This window comes from Hypanus sabinus, chromosome 20, assembly GCF_030144855.1.
Source record: "Hypanus sabinus isolate sHypSab1 chromosome 20, sHypSab1.hap1, whole genome shotgun sequence".
Taxonomy (NCBI): domain Eukaryota; kingdom Metazoa; phylum Chordata; class Chondrichthyes; order Myliobatiformes; family Dasyatidae; genus Hypanus; species Hypanus sabinus.
Genome location: NC_082725.1, coordinates 59,634,963 through 59,654,360, shown reverse-complemented (window position 1 = coordinate 59,654,360; position 19,398 = coordinate 59,634,963). Strand labels below are relative to the sequence as shown.

Below are 19,398 nucleotides of genomic sequence, written 5' to 3'. Positions count from 1 at the left end.
AATCCTGGCTATAGGATTATCATATAATGTCTGCAAAGTTTTAATAATTGTGTCTTGGAAACCAAATCTATGTAAAACTCTGTAAAGAAAATTCCAATTAACCCAATCAAATGCTCTTTCAGCGTCCACGCTTATCACTATTGCTTTGATTTTTTTTTTGTATATGACCCATTATGGAAGTGTCCTTCGTATATTGTCTTGTGTCTGGCATTGTCATATAAAACCTGTCTGATCGTTATGTATCAATATGGGTAGAAACTCCTCTAATCGTTTGGCCATGATGGAGGTAAATAACCTACAATCTACATTAAGAACGGATATTGGTCTAAATGACCTGCATTCCATTTTATCCTTGCCTTCTTTCGGTATAGCTGAGATTATCACTTCCTTCCAACTGGGTGGCATTTGAGCCTTTTTTGGAGCCCAGTTCAGCGTGGGCAGTAAAACAAGAATTAACTCATTTTTAAATTTGTTGTATCACTCTGCCATATACTCATTTGATCCTGGTGACTTGCTTAATTTAAGCATACTAATTGCAGCTTTTAATTCAACTTCAGTTATGTCAGCAGTCATCCTTCTATTTTGTTCTTTACTTAAAGTGGGTAACTCTAGAGAATTCAAGATGGTGTCAATTTGGGTTATGCTTCTCCCTGGAACTTTGGAATATAGAGTTTTGTAAAACACTTCAAAAGCTTCTTGAATTTCACTTAGCTTATTTTTTATCAGTTTTGTTCTTGGGTCCCTCATTCTATGAATTGTATTTTCTGCTATCTTTTTTTTCTGTTTCCATGCCAGTATTTTTATAGATTTCGATCTACTTTCATAATGTCTCTGTTTCAGAAACATTAAGTTTTTCCTGATTTCTTGCGTAGCCAAATTATTTATTTCATTCCTAATTCTTTCAATCTCCCCTAATGTATCCTGTGCCAAATTCAATTTGTGCTTTTTCTCTAGTTCCTTCAGCCTATTTTATAATTCCTCTGATGTTTTATTCCTTATTTTTTTCTTATATGAAGGTATCACTATAATTTTCCCTCTTAAGACCGCCTTCAGAGTATCCCACAAAATGGGAGGTGAAACCTCTCCATTATCATTAAATTCTAAGTAGAGACCAATTTCTTTTTTAATTTGTTCCTTAAAGTATGGATCATTGAGTAGACTTGAATTCAGTTTCCAAATAGTATTCTTTGGTTGTAGGTCAAAATCAACAGATAAATATATAGGTGCATGGTCACTTACATCTATTGTCCCAATTCCACAGGTATTTATTTTGTCTTTGTCTTTTCCAAATGTTATGAAATAGTCTATATTTGTAGATACAGAATGGGGAGCACAATAATGAGTGTAATCCCTTCTATCAGGGAAAAGGTCCCTCCATATATCCATTAAACCAACATCCTCAAAAAGCGTATTAACTTTCTCATGTAAAGATTTTGTTTCATAGGATTTTCTATTGGAAGAGTCGAAGTTTGGTTGTAATTGTAAATTTAAGTCTCCCCCACATATCAGGAGACCTTCAGTTTCTATTACCATAATATCAGTAATTTTCTGAAAGAAACCAATATCACTTCCCGGGTGTGTGTATATATTCCGTCTATTTTCCCCCTTATCAGAATATATCTGCCCTCTTCATCTCCCATTTCAAATACTTTTTCAAAATTTAGTTTACTTGAGATAAGAATAGCAACTCCTCTCCTATGTCCTGATTTATATGAGGAGAAAAACAGATTAGTGAAGCTCATTCTCTTTAGTTTTTTTATGCTCATTATCACTTCAATGAGTTTCCTGTAAATATACTACATTGGCTTGTTCTTTTTTTCATTTTGGATAAAATTCTCTTACATTTGATTGGATTTAATAGCCCATTGACTTTAAATGAAATGAATTTTACCTTGTCCCTGAGCCATCTGTATTTATCTGTCGATGTATCATTGAAATTAGAATAAAACTTAATCGATCTACTCCCTGAACAAATAAGAACCAAGAAACGCAAATAATAACATTCTTTGCATTTTGGGGGGGGGGGGTTATCTTGGTTGAAATATATTAATTTATCCTCTAAAAGCACTCTCTTCTTACCCCAGGCCCCTCGTATGATCTCTGCTTTGATGCTGTACCGAAGGAATTTAATTATTATTGAGCATGGCTTTCTATCCTGGGTAGATTTTGGGACTAACGCGCGGTGGGCTCTTTCGACTTCCAGCTCCATAGCTGGGGAAGATCCAGCAGTATCTTTCCGACAAACTCCGTCATAGATGAACCCTCCGCTCCTTCGGGAACGTTGTAGATTCTGATATTTTTCCGCCGTGATCTTCCTTCTAGGTCAAGCAGTTTACCTTCCTGGTGATTTAATATTTTTATTGTCTTACTCAGTATCCGTTCCATGTTTTGAACACGATCTTCCACCTTCTCAATTCAAGTCTCTGCCACTGCTATTTTTTGATTGATGCTGGTGAGCTCTGACTTAATATCATGCAGCTGCTGCTTTCTATCTCTCTGGACCTCCATTATTTCTTTCAGGATTTCGAAGACATTCGCCGCTTCGCCTGAACGAGGCCCAATGTCCACCTCGCTAGCACGCGGTCGGGTCGGAGAGCTGATCACTGTACTCCTCTCAGATGCAGGCTCCGCAGTGACACTTCTTAAATTTCCATTCCTTTTCCCCATTCTTGCCCTTCTTTTCAGTTCAAATATTTTTGCAAAAAATATTATATTTGTATGGTTAACGGGGCTTAAAAAGCATTTTTCCAGAGGAGCTAGCGACTTAAGCTGCCATTCTCTATGATGACGTCACCGGAAAAAAGCAAGACTGGACCCTCAACTCAGAAGGGAAGGAGGGAAAAGAGGAGAGCAGTAGTGATAGGGGATTCGATAGTTAGGGGGACAGATAGGAGATTCTGTGGAAGAGATCGAGAATCGTGGATGGTCTTTTGCCTCCTTGGTGCCAGTGTCTGTGATACCTCTCGAGTTCTCAGTATTCTCAAGAGGGAGGGTGAGCAGCTGGTTGTTGTTGTCCATGTAGGGACCAAAGACGTGGATAGGAAGAGTGAGGAGGTCCTGAAAGGTGAGTTTAGGGAGCTAGGTGCCAAGTTAAAGGACAGGACCTCCAGGATAGCAATCTCAGGATTGCTACCAGTGCCACGTGCAGGTGGGTTTAGAAATAGTAAGATAGTGCAGATCAACACATGGCTGAAGACATGGTGCATGAGGGAGGTCTTCAGATTTAAAGATAATTGGGCAGTTTTCCAGGGAAGGTGGGACCTGTTCCGGCAGGACAGATTACATCTGAACTGGGAGGGACAAATATTCTTGTAGATTGGTTTGCTCCAGAGGCTCCACTGGATTTAAACTAGATACGAGGGGGGAGGGGAACCAGAGTGTAGGAACAGATGTATGGGAGAAGGAAGAAAAAGAAGACAGTAAAGTTTTTTGTACAGCTAGAGATAAACAGAGAGGAAGAGGTGCAAAATTTCTTAAATGCATTTATTTTAATGCTAGGAGTATTGTAAGAAAGGTGGATGAACTTAAAGCATGGATTGATACCTGGAAATATGATGTTGTAGCTATTAGTGAAACATGGTTGCAGGAGGGGTGTGTGAGTGGCAACTAAATATTCCTGAATTTCGATGCTTCTGGTGTCATAGAATCGGAGGGACAAGAGGGGGAGGGGTTGTGTTGCTTGTCAGAGAAAATATTACAGCGGTGCACTGGCAGGAAAGATTAGAGGGCTCATCTAGGTAGACTATTTGGGTGGAATTGAGGAATGGGAAAGGTGTAGTAACACTTATAGGGGTGTATTAAAGACCACCTAATGGGGAGCGAGGATTGGAAGAGCAAATTTGCAAGGATATAGCAGATATTTGCAGTAAGCACAGGGTTGTGATTAATTTTCCACACCTTAGTTTGTAAAATGTGTGCAGGATAGTTTTTTGCAGCAATACATAGAGGTACCAACTAGAGAAGGGACAGTGTTGGATCTTCTATTAGGGAATGAAATAGGTCAGGTGATGGAGGTATGTGTTAGGGAGCGCTTCGGGTAAAGTGATCACAATGTCATTAGTTTCAATATAATTATGGAGAAGATAAGACTGGACCCAGGATTGAGATTTTGATTGGAGAAAGTCTAACTTTGAGGAGATGCAAAAGAATATGGGAAGGATGTATTAGAGAAATGGAGGTCATTTATAGGTGAAATTTTTTAGGGTACAAAATCTATATGTTTCTGTTAGGTTGAAAGGAAAGTTTAAAAGTTTGAGAGAGCTATGGTTTTCAAGGGATATTGGAAACTTGGTTAGGAAGAAAAGAGATATCTACAATAAATATAGGCAGCATGGAGTAAATGAGGTGCTCGAGGAATATCAAGAATGTAAGAAGAATATTAAGAAAGAAATTAGAAAAGCTAAAAGAAGGTATGAGGTGAAAATAAATCCGAAGGGTTTCTACAGTTATATTAATAGCAAAAGGATAGAAAGGGATAAAATTGTTCCCTTAGAGAATCAGAGTGGACAGCTATGTGTGGAGCCGAAAGAGATGGTGGAGATTTTAAACTATTTCTTTTCTTCAGTATTCACTAAGGAGAAGGATATTGAATTGTGGAAGGTAAGGGAAACAGGTACTGAAGTTATGGAAACTATGACGATTAAAGAGGAGGAAGTACTGGAGGTTTTAAGGAATATAAAAGTGGATAAATCTCTGGGTCCTGACATGATATTCCCTAGGACCTTGAGGGAAGTTAGTGTAGAAATAGCAGGGGCTCTGAGAGATATATTTCAAATGTCATTAGAAACGGGGATGGTGCCGAAGGATAGGGTCTGATTAGGAACAGTCAACATGGAAGGTCATGTTTGACAAATCTTATTGAATTTTTTGAAATTTTATGAGGAACGTTGACGAGGGTAAAGCAGTGGATGTTGTCCATATGGACTTCAGTAAGGCCTTTGACAAGGTTCTGCACAGAAGGTTAGTTAGGAAGGTTCAATCGTTAGGTATTAATATTGAAGTAATAAAATGTATTCAACAGTGGCTGGATGGGAGATGCCAGAGAGTAGTGGTGGATAACTGTTTGTCAGGTTGGAGGCCGGTGACTAGTAGTGTGCCTCAGGGATCTGTACTGGGTCCAGTGTTGTTTGTCATATACATCAATGATCTGGATGATGGGGTGGTAAATTAGATTAGTAAGTATACAGATGATACTAGGTAGGTTGTGTTGTGGATGATGAAGTAGGTTTTCAAAGCTTGCAGAGAGATTTAGGCCAGTTAGAAGAGTGGGCTGAATGATGGCAGATGTAGTTTAATGCTGATAAGTGTGAGCTGCTGCATTTGGTAGGAATAATCCAAATAGGACATACATGATAAATGGTACAGCATTGAGGAATGCAGTAGAGGTTTCTGGTGATTCTATCATTGAGAATGGCAGCTTAAATCTCTAGCTCCACCAGAAAAATGCGTATTAAGCCCCATTAACCCATCAAATATAGTACTTTTCGAAAAATATTTGAACTGAAAAGAGGGGCAAGAATGGAGAAAAGGAATGGAAATAAAAAAAAAAAGTGACACTGCAGAGACTGTGGCCGAGAGGAGTGCAGCGAGCAGCTCTCCAATCCGACCGTGTGCTAGTGAGGCGGACGCTGGGCCTCGTTCAGGCGAAGCGGTGAATGTCTTCAAAATCATGAAAGAAATAATGGAGGTCCAGAAAGATATAAAGCAGCAGCTCCATGATATTAAGTCAGAGCTCACAGGCATCAATCAAAAACTAGCAGTGACAGAGACTCAAATTGAGAAAGTGGAAGATTGTGTTCAAAACATGGAACGGATACTGAGTAAGACAATAAAAATATTAAATCACCAAGAAGGTAAACTGCTTGACCTGGAGGGAAGATCATGGTGGAAAAATATAAGAATCTACAATGTTCCCGAAGGAGCGGAGGGCACGTCTATGACGGAGTTTGTCACGGAGTTACTACGGGACGTGCTGGATCTTACCTTGGCTATGGAGCTGGAAGTCGAAAGAGCCCACCGCGCGTTAGTCCCAAAATCTACCCAGGATAGAAAGCCACGCTCAATAATAATTAAATTCCTTCGGTACAGCACCAAAGCGGAGATTCTACAAAGGGCCTGGGGTAAGAAGAGAGTGTTTTTAGATGATAAATTAATATATTTTGACCAAGATTACCCCCGCGGTCCTACAGAAATGCAAAGAATATTCTGAAGTAAAGCGAGTACTAAAGAAAAGAAAGTTTAGATTTCAAACTCTGTACCTTGCTAAACTTCGAGTGTTTTATGACGACGGGATGCGGTTGTACCAGACAGTGGAAGAGGCGACTACAGACCTGAAGGCCAGAGGGTTGCCCGTCAGCATGACCAAAACGAGAGAAAGCCTGGCTGAGGAGTTATCCTGCTTCTCTTAGGAAATAGTGCAAGAATTGAGAAGGCAGGAGATGGGAGGAGGTCTAGGGAAATATATCAGGAAGAGACCGGGAGTTTCCCAAAGACAGTCCTCACCCCCTTCAGAAGAGCCACAAGGTATGGCTAACTTTAAAAATGTTGAGAAGCTAAACAGAAGCAAAAGTACACAGTGATATACCAATCTTGAGAAGTACTTATTATAATGTGGATTTTATATTACTTAGTTGTTATTCTTTATTTGCTCACTTACTCCTTTTCCCCCCACCAAAAAGAGAATATATATATATATATATATATGTATATGAATGTAATATATGTGTGTGTGTGTGTGTGTGTGTGTGTGTGTGTGCGCGCATATATATATATATATATATATATATATATATATATATATATATATATATATATATATATATGTATGTATGTACATATAGGAGGAGTACACAAGGAAATCTTTTCTGTGCAATGGATTTGGTCACTGACTTTTATGAATACTGCAATAGGGGCCCTCAACTCACAAGTGGGAGGGGTTATACCCCACAGCTAGACATTTCCGCTAGCTCAACACAGGGTCATCTACTAGAGACGTCAGCCTGGAAGTCACACGTTTGTTGCCATTTTTGTTAATATTTGCGTTTCTTGGTTCTTATTTGTTCAGGGAGTAGATTGATTAAGTTTTATTCTAATTTCAATGATACATTGACAGATAAATACAGATGGCTAAAGACAAGGTAAAATTCATTTCTTTTAATGTCAATGGGCTATTAAATCCAATCAAACGTAAGAGAATTTTATCCAAAATGAAAAAAGAACAAGCCCATGTAGTATATTTACAGGAAACTCATTTAAGTGATAATGAGCATAAAACACTAAAGAGAATGAGCTTCACTAATCTGTTTTTCTCGTCATATAAATCAGGACATAGGAGAGGAGTTGTTATTCTTATCTCAAGTAAGCTAAATTTTGAAAAAAAATATTCGAAATGGGAGATAAAGAGGGCAGATATATTCTGGTAAGGGAAAAGATAGACGGAAATTCAGTTACTCTATTGAGTATATACGCACCCCCGGGAAGTGATATTGGTTTCTTTCAGAAAATTACTGATATTATAGTAATAGAAACAGAAGGTCTCCTGATATGTGGGGGAGACTTAAATTTACAATTACAACCAAACTTAAACTCTTCCAATAGAAAATCCTATGAAACAAAATCTTTACATAAGAAAGTTAATACACTTTTTGAGGATGTTGGTTTAATCGATATAAGGAGGGACCTTTTCCCCGACAGAAGGGATTACACTCAATATTCTGCTCCCCATTCTGTATATACAAGAATAGACAATTTCACAACATTTGGAAAAGACAAAGACAAAACACACACCCGTGGAATCGGGACAATAGATGTATGTCACCATGCACCTATATATTTATCTGTTGATTTTGACCTGCAACCAAAAAATACTACTTGGAAACTAAATTCAAGACTACTTAATGATCCGTACTTTAAGGAACAAACTAAAAAATAAATTGGTCTCTACGTAGAATTTAATGATAATGGAGAGGTTTCACCTCCCATTGTATGGGATACTTTGAAGGCAGCCTTAAGAGGGAAAATTATAGCGACATCTTCATATAAGAAAAAAATAAGGAATAAAACAATAGAGGAATTACAAAATAGGCTGAAGGAACTAGAGAAAAAACACAAATTTAATTTGGCACAGGATACATTAGGGGAGATGAAAAGAATTAGGAATGAAATAAATAATTTGGCTACGCAAGAAATCAGGAAAAACTTAATGTTTCTGAAACAGAGACGTTATGAAAGTAGATCGAAATCTATGAAAATACTAACATGGAAACAGAAAAAAAAATAGCAGAAAATACAATTCATAGGATTAGGGACCCAAGAACAAAACTGATTAAAAAATAAGCTAAGTGAAATTCAAGAAGCTTTTGAAGTGTTTTACAAAACTCTATATTTCAAAGTTCCAGGGGGAAGCATAACCCAAATTGACACCTCCTTGAATTCTCTAGATTTACCCACTTTAAGTGAAGAACAAAATAGAAGGATGACTGCTGACATAACTGAAGTTGAATTAAAAGCTGCAATTAGTATGCTTAAATTAAGCAAGTCACCAGGATCAGATGGGTATATGGCAGAGTGATACAATGAATTTAAAAATGAGTTAATTCCTGTTTTACCCCCCACACTGAACTGGGCTCTAAAAAAGGCACAAATGTCACCCAGTTGGAAGGAAGCAATAATCTCAGCTATACCAAAAGAAGGCAAGGATAAAATGGAATGCGAGTAATTTAGACCAATATCCGTTCTTAATGTAGATTATAGGTTATTTACCTCCATCATGGCCAAATGATTAGAGGAGTTTCTACCCATACTGATGTGTAACGATCAGACAGGTTTTATACTACAATGCCAGACACAAGAAAATATATGAAGGATACTTCACATTATGGATCATATACAAAAAATAAAATCAAAGCAATAGTGATAAGCGTGGACGCTGAAAAAGCATTTGATTGGGTTAATTGGAATTTACGTTACAGAGTTTTACATAGATTTGGTTTCCAAGACACAATTATTAAAACTATACAGACACTATATGACAATCTTACTGCTAGGATTAAAATCAATGGATATTTATCAAATAGTCTTACCCTAGAAAGAGGCACGAGACAGGGTTGGGCATGGTCACTGCTACTCTTCGCATTATATCTGGAACCATTATCTCAATATATCAGACAAAATGAAGATATCAGGGGAATTACTATTAAAGGGACAGAGCATAAATAGGCTTGTTATGTGGATGACATTTTGATCTATCTAGGGCAACCAACATACTCTTTAACTAAATTGATGAAATCCTTCAAACAATATGGTCAATTATCAGTATACAAGATCAACATAGATCAAACCCAATTACTTTCATATTACTATAGCCCACCAAGAGAAATTGTAAGTCAATTCCCCTGGACATGGCACACAGAGTCTTTCAGTTATTTGGGCATCATTATACCAAAAGATTTGGCAAAATTATCAGAATGTAATTCTCAGCCTTTATACAAAATAATTAAGGAAGATGTGGCAAGATGGAAACTGATTCCTTTTTTCAGTCTCAGTTCAAGGATTGAGTCTATTAAAATAAATATACTGCCCAGATTGTGATATCTCTTTCAGACCCTATCAATAGAGAGTAATCAAAATCAATTCAAATAATGGAACAAGATGTTATCAAGGTATCTTTGGCAGGGTAAAAGGCCTAGAGTTTGGATCAAAACTTTGCAATTAGCATAGATGGGGCCTACCATCTCTTAGAGATTGTTATTTTGCAGAACAGTTGAGAGCTGTGATATGTTGTTGCAACCCATCATATGACGCTCAATGGAAAAAGATTGAGGAGCGCATACTTCCCATCCCCACAAAAGCAATTTTGGCTGATAACAACCTGCAAAGGTACATTAATACTATTGATAACCCATGGGTGAAATTGACTCTTAAAGTATGGAAAACTACTATAAAAGAATATAATCTAGACGGAAATATTGCAATTCTTAAATGGTGTGCATATGACTCGGATTTTACACCAAATAAATGGGATGCTAGATTTAAGGACTGGACAGCTAAAGGAATAACTGTTCTTTGCAACATAATGAAAGAAGGAACACTGTTCAGTTCTGAAATGCTTAAAGACAAACACTTATTAGTAAAACAAGATTTTTATCGGTATTTACAGATGCAACAATATGTTAATAAGACGCTTAAAAATGTAATCAAGGCAAATACATGCTTGATAAAGCTCTTTAGAAAAGCATATAATTCAGATAATGGTAGTAGAATCATTTCAAGCTTGTTTAAGGGGTTGTCAAATCTTAAAACACATTCGACTTCATACATTAAAACAAAATGGGAGAAGGAAGGAGGGATAATTATATCTGAAGAAGAATGGACAACAATATGGAGGTATCAATGGAAGTGTACCAGTTCACAGAAATGGAGGGAGTTTGGATGGAAAAATTTGATAAGGTATTTTATTACACCCTCTCAGAAATCCCATTATGATAGTAACCTCCCTGTTTGCTGGAAAAATTGTGGAAATCAAAATGCAAATTATTATATTTTTTGGAACTGCCCTGTTATCAAAAACTATTGGAGTGGGATACACAATGCCCTACAAGACATCTTTAAATATGAAATACCCTTGGAGAGTAAGACCATTTATTTTGGATATATACCTCAAGAATGGTTGAAAAGAGATAAATATTTAATGAATATACTGTTGGTGGCTGGTGAAAAGATACTTACTAGGAAATGGCTATCACTGGAGAGCCCAACTTTAAATATATGGATGGAAATTATAATGGACATTTACAAAATGGAAAAGATAACAGCATCTGTTAATCATAAGCTGGAACATTTTGATTCATAATGGGAAAAATGGTGTAACTACATAATGCCTCATAGGCCTGATTTTATTCTCACAAATCAATGAATCTGTTGTAAAAAAAAGATCACTCCCTACTTGTACACAGTTCTTTCCTTTTGATTGTTTTTTTCTTTCCACTCTTTTCTATAAGTGTATACCTCAGATAAATACTTTGTGGAGATTTGTGATATATATGATTATATGATATATATGTACAATGTCTGAAATACATCTTATGGAAATGTTTGTTTGATGATGAACTTCAATAAAAAAAATTACAAAAAAAGGAAGAATGCCGTAGAACAGAGTGATCTAGGAATAATGGTACATAGTTCCCTGAAGATGGAATCTCATGTGGTGAAGAAAGCTATTGGTATGTTGGCCTTTATAAATCGGAGCATTGAGTATAGGAGTTGGGATGTAATGTTAAAATTGTACAAGGCAATGGTAAGGCCGAATTTGGAGTGTTGTGTACAGTTCTGGTCACCGAATTATAGGAAAGATGTCAATGAAATAGAGAGAGTACAGAGAAGATTTACTAGAATGTTACTTGGGTTTCAGCACCTAAGTTATAGGGAAAGGTTGAACAAGTTAGGTCTTTATTGTTTGGAGCGCCAAAGGTTGAGGGGGGACGATATAGGTATTTAAAATTATGAGGGGGATAGATAGAGTTGACGTGGATAGGTTTTTTCCATTGAGAGTAGGGGTGATTCAAACAAGAGGACATGAGTTGAGAGTAGGGAGCAAACGTTTAAAGGTAACACAAGAGGGAATTTCTTTACTCATAGAGTGGTAGCTGTGTGGAACGAGGTTCCAGTAGAAGTGGTAGAGGCAGGTTTGGTATTGTCATTCAAATAAAATTGGATAGGTATACGGACTGGAAAGGAATGGAGGGTTATGGGCTGAGTGCTGGCTAGTGGGACTAGGTGAGAGTAAGTGTTCAACACAGACTAGAAGGGCCGAGATGACCTGTTTCCATGTTGTAATTGTTATATGGTTATATGGTTATATATCCACATGATCAATACCTCTCATTATCTGATACACCTCTATCAGGCCACCTCTCATCCTCCATTACTCCAAGGAAAAATGGCCAAGTTCACTCAACCTATTCTCATAAGGCATGCTCCTCAATCCAGACAACATCATTGTAAATCTCCTCTGCACCCTTTCTATGGCTTCCACATCCTTCCTGTACTGAGGCGACCAGAACTGAGCACAGTACTCCAAGTAGGGTATGACCAGGGTCCTATCTAGCTGCTGCCTGCATGGGATGATGAATCTATCGGGACCCTGGGGACTTGTGGAAACTGTGTGTGGTGGTTTCTTTTGAACTTATAGTCTTTTAACATCTTTGGACTATTTTTACTGTGCCCATGGTCTATTTTTTATCAATTATGGTATTGTCTGCGCTATTGTAACTATATGTTAACAATAACTATATGTAACTATGTGGTTTTGTGTAGGTCTTGGAGCTTTAGTTTTTGGTTTGTTGGGTGGTAGAGTTGGTCTCTTGACTTGGTGTGTCTGGGTAGTCTTGTTTTGTCTGGTGGGTTTGGAGCTCCTTTCCATGGAATGCGCTAAGATGGTAGCGCAATATTAATACGCAGCAGCCTTTCCGGGCTCTGGATTTGGGGATTACCAAACGTTATGTGGATTTTCTGGTGTAGTCTGTTTTGTCGTGTGCTTTTGTGATATCATTCTGGAGAACGTTGTCTCATTTTTTAACTGCATTGCATTTGTGGTTTCTAAATGACAATAAACTGAAACTGAACTGAACTGAACTGAACATTACTTCTCAGCTCCTAAACTCAATCCCACATTAATGAAATGTCAGGGATTAGTCACACTCTACTCTTTTAGCCGCAGTTTTAAAGTGGCTGGTCCACTTCAGTTAGTTGTCAATGGTGATTCACAGGAGGTAGGTGACGCAGTGAATTCACAAATGGAATTGAAAGTTGTGAAACTATCTGTGAAAATCCTCATAAAGGATAAAGGAAAGGTCTATGATGAAGTAACTAAAGATTGTAATGCCGATAACACTGTGCTGAACAATTCCTACTGTGATGTCCTGAGGCTCAGATGACTGACCTCCAATATTCTCACTGATTTTCCTTTGTGCAAAGTGAAGACACAAGAGACTACAGATGCTGAAACTTGGAGCAATGATTTGTGAAAGGAAATGGACAATCGATATTTAGGGTTGAGACTGAAAAACAGAGAGAAAATAGACAGTCTCTGGAAGGGATGAAGTAGAAGCTGGCAAGTGATATTTAGATCCAACTGAGGAGAGATGGTAGACTCATGGAGGAGGAGAGAGTGGAAATAGTGACAGAGATTGGCAAATGATCGTTGGAGATATCAAAGGGCTCTTGATAATGGAATCTGATAGGAAAGCGATGTTGAGAATGGAATCCATTGAGGGAGATGGTAATGGCAGATGAGAACAGTTGAGGGAGGGGGCCAATGGATGGAGTATATGGGTGGTGGGCAAAGCAATGGTTGAAGTGGTTGGTTAATGGTGAAAACATACATGATAGGTCAAAATGCTTGTTCATTCAGTACATTTCTATGACTAACAGTGGTCACACCTCAAATGTATTGAATTCTGTAGAAGATAGTTTAGAATCTCCTGAAGTTGTGAAATACACCATATAATTGTAATCTTTGCTGTTTTCTAATTACAGCACACTATTGTACTGCCGCTGGTTCTGCTGGAGCTGTTCATCACACCACACCAATATCCAAAACGAAGAACTGGGCTTCTCATCCTAGGATTTGCTTCCATTTCTTACCTGCTTTGGTAAGGGGTATGTGAAGGCAGGTGAATACAAATGAATGGAAAAAAAGATTAGTTCATTTCCAGGCTGATTTTAAATTCCAATCACTCTTATCCCTACACATATTTAATCAGTTTCATTACCAGAAGCAACATCTTCACTAAGAGAAGGCACACTGGCTGAAGGCACTCGTTTCTAGTCTTAGTTTAATAAGGTGTTTGTTTCTTTTAATTTAATAAGGCTGCACATTTCCTATCATTGAGAGTGATTGCTTTTCATCTGGCTCAGGATAATAGGTGGACTTGCCCATGAATTTTGAACTCTGTATTGCAGTGTATGGAGAATCAAGAGTCAAAACTTAGTTTCCTGATGCTGGTGAGGCTATGGTACTCAGAGTACATTTATGAAATTGAAACATCATATAATTGCACAAAAGCACATTTCTGATTTTATTTTAAGTCAATAAGAAGTCATAATGACCAAGGCATTTCTGATGATTCAACTAATCCTTTTCAAACCATTATCTCCATTTGTTTTAAATGACAATATAAATAAATGTAAATATAAACATTCTTCAGCCTACCCCATTCATCTTTTAACAAACCCATAGATTAGCACTCTCTTTCAAATGACTCCATTTAGAGTTCATTTTCCATGCCAGCAACATCTGCAGGTTTATTGAACTTTTAGATCTGGTAATAATTCCAAACTTATTTTTTATAACCATATAATCATATAACAATTACAGCATGGAAACAGGCCATCTTGGTCCTTATAGTCCATGATGAACACTTACTGTCACCTAATCCCATCTACCTGCACTCAGACCATAACCCTCCATTCCTTTCCTGTCCGTATACCTATCCTATTTTTTTCTTAAATGACAACATTGAACCTGCCTCTACCACTTCTACTGAAAGCTCATTCCACACAGTCTCTACCACTCTCTGAGTAAAGCAGTTCCCCCTCATGTTACCCCAAAACTTTTGTCCCCTAACTCTCAACTCATGTCCTCTTGTTTGAATCTCCCCTACTCTCAATGGAAACAGCCTATCCACGTCAACTCTATCTATCGCCCTCATAATTTTAAATACCTATAACCATATAACCAGAGAACAATCACAACATGGAAACAGGCCATCTCGGCCCTCCTAGTCCATGCCGAACTTTTAATCTCACCTAGTCCCACCTACCCGCACTCAGCCCATAACCCTCCACTCCTTTCCTGTCCATATACCTATCCAATTTTACCTTAAAAGACACAACTGAACTGGCCTCTTCTACTTCTAGAGGAAGCTCATTCCACACAGCTCTCACTCTCTGAGTAAAGAAATACCCCTTCGTGTTTCCCTTAAACTTCTGCCCCCTAAATCTCAAATCATGTCCTCTCATTTGAATCTCCCCTACAAATATCCCTCTCAAACTTTTAAATACCTCCCCCTCAACCTTCTACGCTCCAATGAATAGAGACCTAACTTGTTCAACCTTTCTCTGTAACTTAAGTGCTGAAACCCAGGTAACATCCTAGTAAGTCGTCTATGCACTCTCTCTAATTTATTGATATCTTTCCTATAATTCGGTGACCAGAACTGTACACAATATTCCAAATTTGGCCTTACCAATGCCTTGTACAATTTTAACATTACATCCCAACTTCTGTACTCAATGCTTTGATTTATAAAGGCCAGTGTTCCAAAAGCCTTCTTCACCACCCTATCTACATGAGACTCCACTTCAGGGAACTAAGCACTGTTATTCCTAGATCTCTCTGTTCCACTGCATTCCTCAATGCCCTACCATTTACCCTGTATGTTCTATTTGGATTATTCCTGCCAAAATGTAGAACCTCACACTTCTCAGCATTAAACTCCATCTGCCAACATTCAGCCCATTCTTCTAACTGGCATAAATCTCCCTGCAAGCTTTGAAAACCCACCTCATTATCCACAGCACCTCCTACCTTAGTATCATCGGCATACTTACTAATCCAATTTACCACCCCATCATCCAGATCATTTATGTATATTACAAACAACATTGGGCCCAAAACAGATCCCTGAGGCACCCCGCTAGTCACCGGCCTCCATCCCGATAAACAATTGTCCACCACTACTCTCTGGCATCTCCCATCTAGCCACTGTTGAATCCATTTTATTACTTCAGCATTAATACCTAACGACTGAACCTTCTTAACTAACCTTCCATGTGGAACTTTGTCAAAGGCTTTGCTGAAGTCCATATAGACTACATCCACTGCCTTACCCTCGTCAACATTCCTCGTAACTTCTTCAAAAAATTCAATAAGTTTGTCAAACATGACCTTCCACACACAAATCCATGCTGGCTACTCCTAATCAGATCCTGTCTAACCAGATAATTATTAATACTATCTCTAAGAATACTTTCCATTAATTTACCCACCACTGATGTCAAACTGACAGGTCTATAATTGCTAGGCTTACTTCTAGAACCCTTTATAAACAATGGAACTACATGAGCAATACGCCAATCCTCCGGCACAATCCCCGTTTCTAATGACATATTAAAGATCTCCGTCAGAGCTCCTGCTATCTCTACACAAACTTCCCTCAAGGTTCTGGGGAATATCCTGTTAGGATCCAGAGATTTATCCACTTTTAAATTTCTTAAAAGCACCAGTACTTCCACCTCTTTAATTGTCATAGGTTCCATAACTTCCTTACTTGTTTCCCACACCTTACACAATTCAATATCCTTCTCCTTAGTGAATACCGAAGAGAAGAAATCGTTCAAAATCTCTCCCATCTCCCTCGGCTCCACACATAGCTGACCACTCTGATTCTCTAAGGGGCCAATTTTATCCCTCACTATCCTCTTGCTTTTAATATAACTGTAGAAACCTTTCAGATTTACTTTCACCTTATTTGCCAAACCAACCTCGTATCTTCTTTTAGCTTTTCTAATCTCTTTCTTAAGATTCCTTGTACATTCTTTATACTCCTTGAGCAATTCCTTTACTCCATGCTGCCTATATCTATTGTAGACATCCCTCTTTTTCCGAACCAAGTTTCTAATATCCCTTGAAAACCATGGTGCTTTCAAACCTTTAACCTTTCCTTTCAACCTAACAGGAACATAAAGATTCTGTACCCTCATAATTTCACCCTTAAATGACCTCCATTTCTCTATTACATCCTTCCCATAAAACAACTTGACCCAATCCACTCTCTCTAAATCCCTTTGCATCTCCTCAACGTTAGCTTTTCTCCAATCAAAAATCTCAACTCTAGGTCCTGTCCTGTCCTTCTCCATAATTATATTGAAGCTAATGCTATTGTGATCACTGGACCCGAAGTGCTCCCCAACACATACATCTGTCAGCTGACCTATCGCATTCCCTAACAGGAGATCCAACACTGCCCCATCTCTAGTTGGTACTTCTATGTATTGTTGCAAAAAACTATCCTGCACACATTTCACAAACTCTAAACCATCCAGCCCTTTTACAGAATGAGCTTCCCAGTCTATGTGTGGAAAATTATAATCTCCCACAATCACCACCTTGTGTTTACTACAAATATCTGCTATCTCCTTACACATTTGCTCTTCCAACTCCTGCTCCCCATTAGGTGGCCTATAATACACTCCTATCAGTGTTACTACACCTTTCCCATTCCTCAATTCCACCCAAATAGTCTCCCTAGAGGAGCTCTCTAATCTATCCTTCCAAAGCACCGCCATAAGATTTTCTTGGACAAGCAATGCAACACCTCCTCCTCTGGCCCCTCCTACTCTATCACACCTGAAGCAACTAAATCCAGGAATATTTAGTTGCCAATCACACCCTTCCTGCAACCATGTTTCACTAATAGCTACAACATCATAATTCCAGGTATCAATCCACGCTTTAAGCTCATCCACCTTTCTTACAGTGCTCCTAGCATTAAAATAGATACATTTAATATACTCTCCACCTCCTCCTCTCTTTTCATCCCTAACAATGCATTCAAATTTATTATCCTTTTCTTTCTTCTCCCCTACATCTTCGGGCTGAGCACATCCCTTCTCCATCATCTGCCTTTCCTCCCTCACACACTGTCTATTTACTTGCTCTACTGGTGAACTAACCTCCTCTCCCATAGTTTCCTCAAACTGATTCCTGCCCCCCCCCCCCATCTTACTAGTTTAAAGTCTGCCCTGTAGTCCTAGCAAACCTCCCCGCTAGGATATTGGTCCCCCCAGGATTCAAGTGTAACCCGTCCTTCTTGAACAGGTCACGCCTGCCCCAGAAGAGGTCCCAATGATCCAGAAACATGAATCCCTGCCCCCTGCTCCAATCCCACAGCCACACATTCATCCTCCACCTAATTCCATTCCTACTCTCACTGTCGCGTGGCACAGGCAGTAATCCCGAGATGACTACCTTTGCGGTCCTTCTTCTTAACTGCCTTCCTAACTCCCTATACCCTCGTTTCAGGACCTCTTCCCCTTTCCTACCTATGTCATTGGTACCTACATGTACCACAACCTCTGGCTCCTCACCCTCCCACTTCAGGATATCTTGGACGCGATCAGAAACGTCCCGAACCCTGGCACCAGGGAGGCAAATTACCATCCGGGACTCCCGATCACCTCCAAAGAACCACCTGTCTGAACCCCTGACTATCAAGTCCCCTATTACTATGGTCCTCTTTCTTCTATCCCTACCCTTCTGAGCTACAGGGCCGTCCTCTGTGCTGGAGGCCCGGCCATTGTCACTTCCACCAGGTAGGCTGTCCCCCCCCCAACAGTACTCAAACATGAGTACTTATTGTCAAAGGGTACAGTCCTCTTCCTCTATCAAGTCTCCCCTCAACCTTCTACACTCCAAAGAATAAAGATCTAATTTGTTCAACCTTTCCCTGTAACTTTGGTTCTGAAACCCAGGTAACATTCTAGTAAATCTCCTCTGTACTCTCTCTATTTTGTTGACATCTTTCTCATAATTCAATGACCAGAACTGTACACAATACTCTAAATTTGGCCTCACCAATGCCTTGTACAATTTTAACATTACATCCCAACTCCTATACCCAATGCTTTGATTTATAAAGGCCAGCATACCAAAAGCTTTCTTCATCACCCTATCCACCTTCATACTTTTTACTAGATTGTACCCTTCCTCTCTTGATACATGAATAAACTTTAAAATAATGATTATCCAAAATAAAGCAGTGGAACACATGGGATGGAACTCTAACCTAAGTTTAGAACTCTAACTCTAACTCTAACCTATTCTAATTATTGTTTGTTACAAAGAAATTCCAACTATATATTACTCTCTGATGAATTGAATCATTAATCTGATGAAGTGTTCTCGCTTTAAAACAGGGTTCTGTGGATATACTATGCCGCTGGAGCCTGGGTCTATCCCTTGCTAGGCCTTTTTAATCAATCAGGCCTGGTGTTATTTTTCTCAGTGAGTCTTTTGTTGGTCATGCTTCTGTATCTCCTGGGAGAACATCTTACCTTGTTAGTGTGGGGTAAGTAAATATTCACCTACTGTGCAAAAATTGACAAACATGTAGATCTTGAGTAGTTGTATCTCATTAATGATGTGAGTACCTTCCTTTTGGCAAGAAAACTAATATAAAATGACAGCTAACTTCAGCAAAGTAATACAAAGTGAACACTATACTTATACGTGAACACTATATTTATAACACAGAGGACATAGTAGAATATAAACAACAATAATTATCCAAACATAGATTTTCTTTTCTCTTTTAACTCTAATGATTAACTGGATCAGCA

The 19,398-nt window shown here is 38.6% G+C and overlaps 1 protein-coding gene across 1 annotated transcript in view; it reads left to right on the top strand.

Annotated features, from left to right (window-relative positions):
* Positions 1 to 19,135, top strand: part of LOC132378698 (androgen-dependent TFPI-regulating protein-like) — a 77,604-nt gene extending 58,469 nt beyond the window's left edge. The window contains exons 4-5 of the mRNA XM_059945801.1: positions 13,534 to 13,649; positions 18,976 to 19,135. Of these exons, the coding sequence (XP_059801784.1) occupies positions 13,534 to 13,649; positions 18,976 to 19,135 (276 nt within the window). The remainder of the gene's footprint in view (positions 1 to 13,533; positions 13,650 to 18,975) is intronic.
* Positions 19,136 to 19,398: the final 263 nt, after the last annotated feature.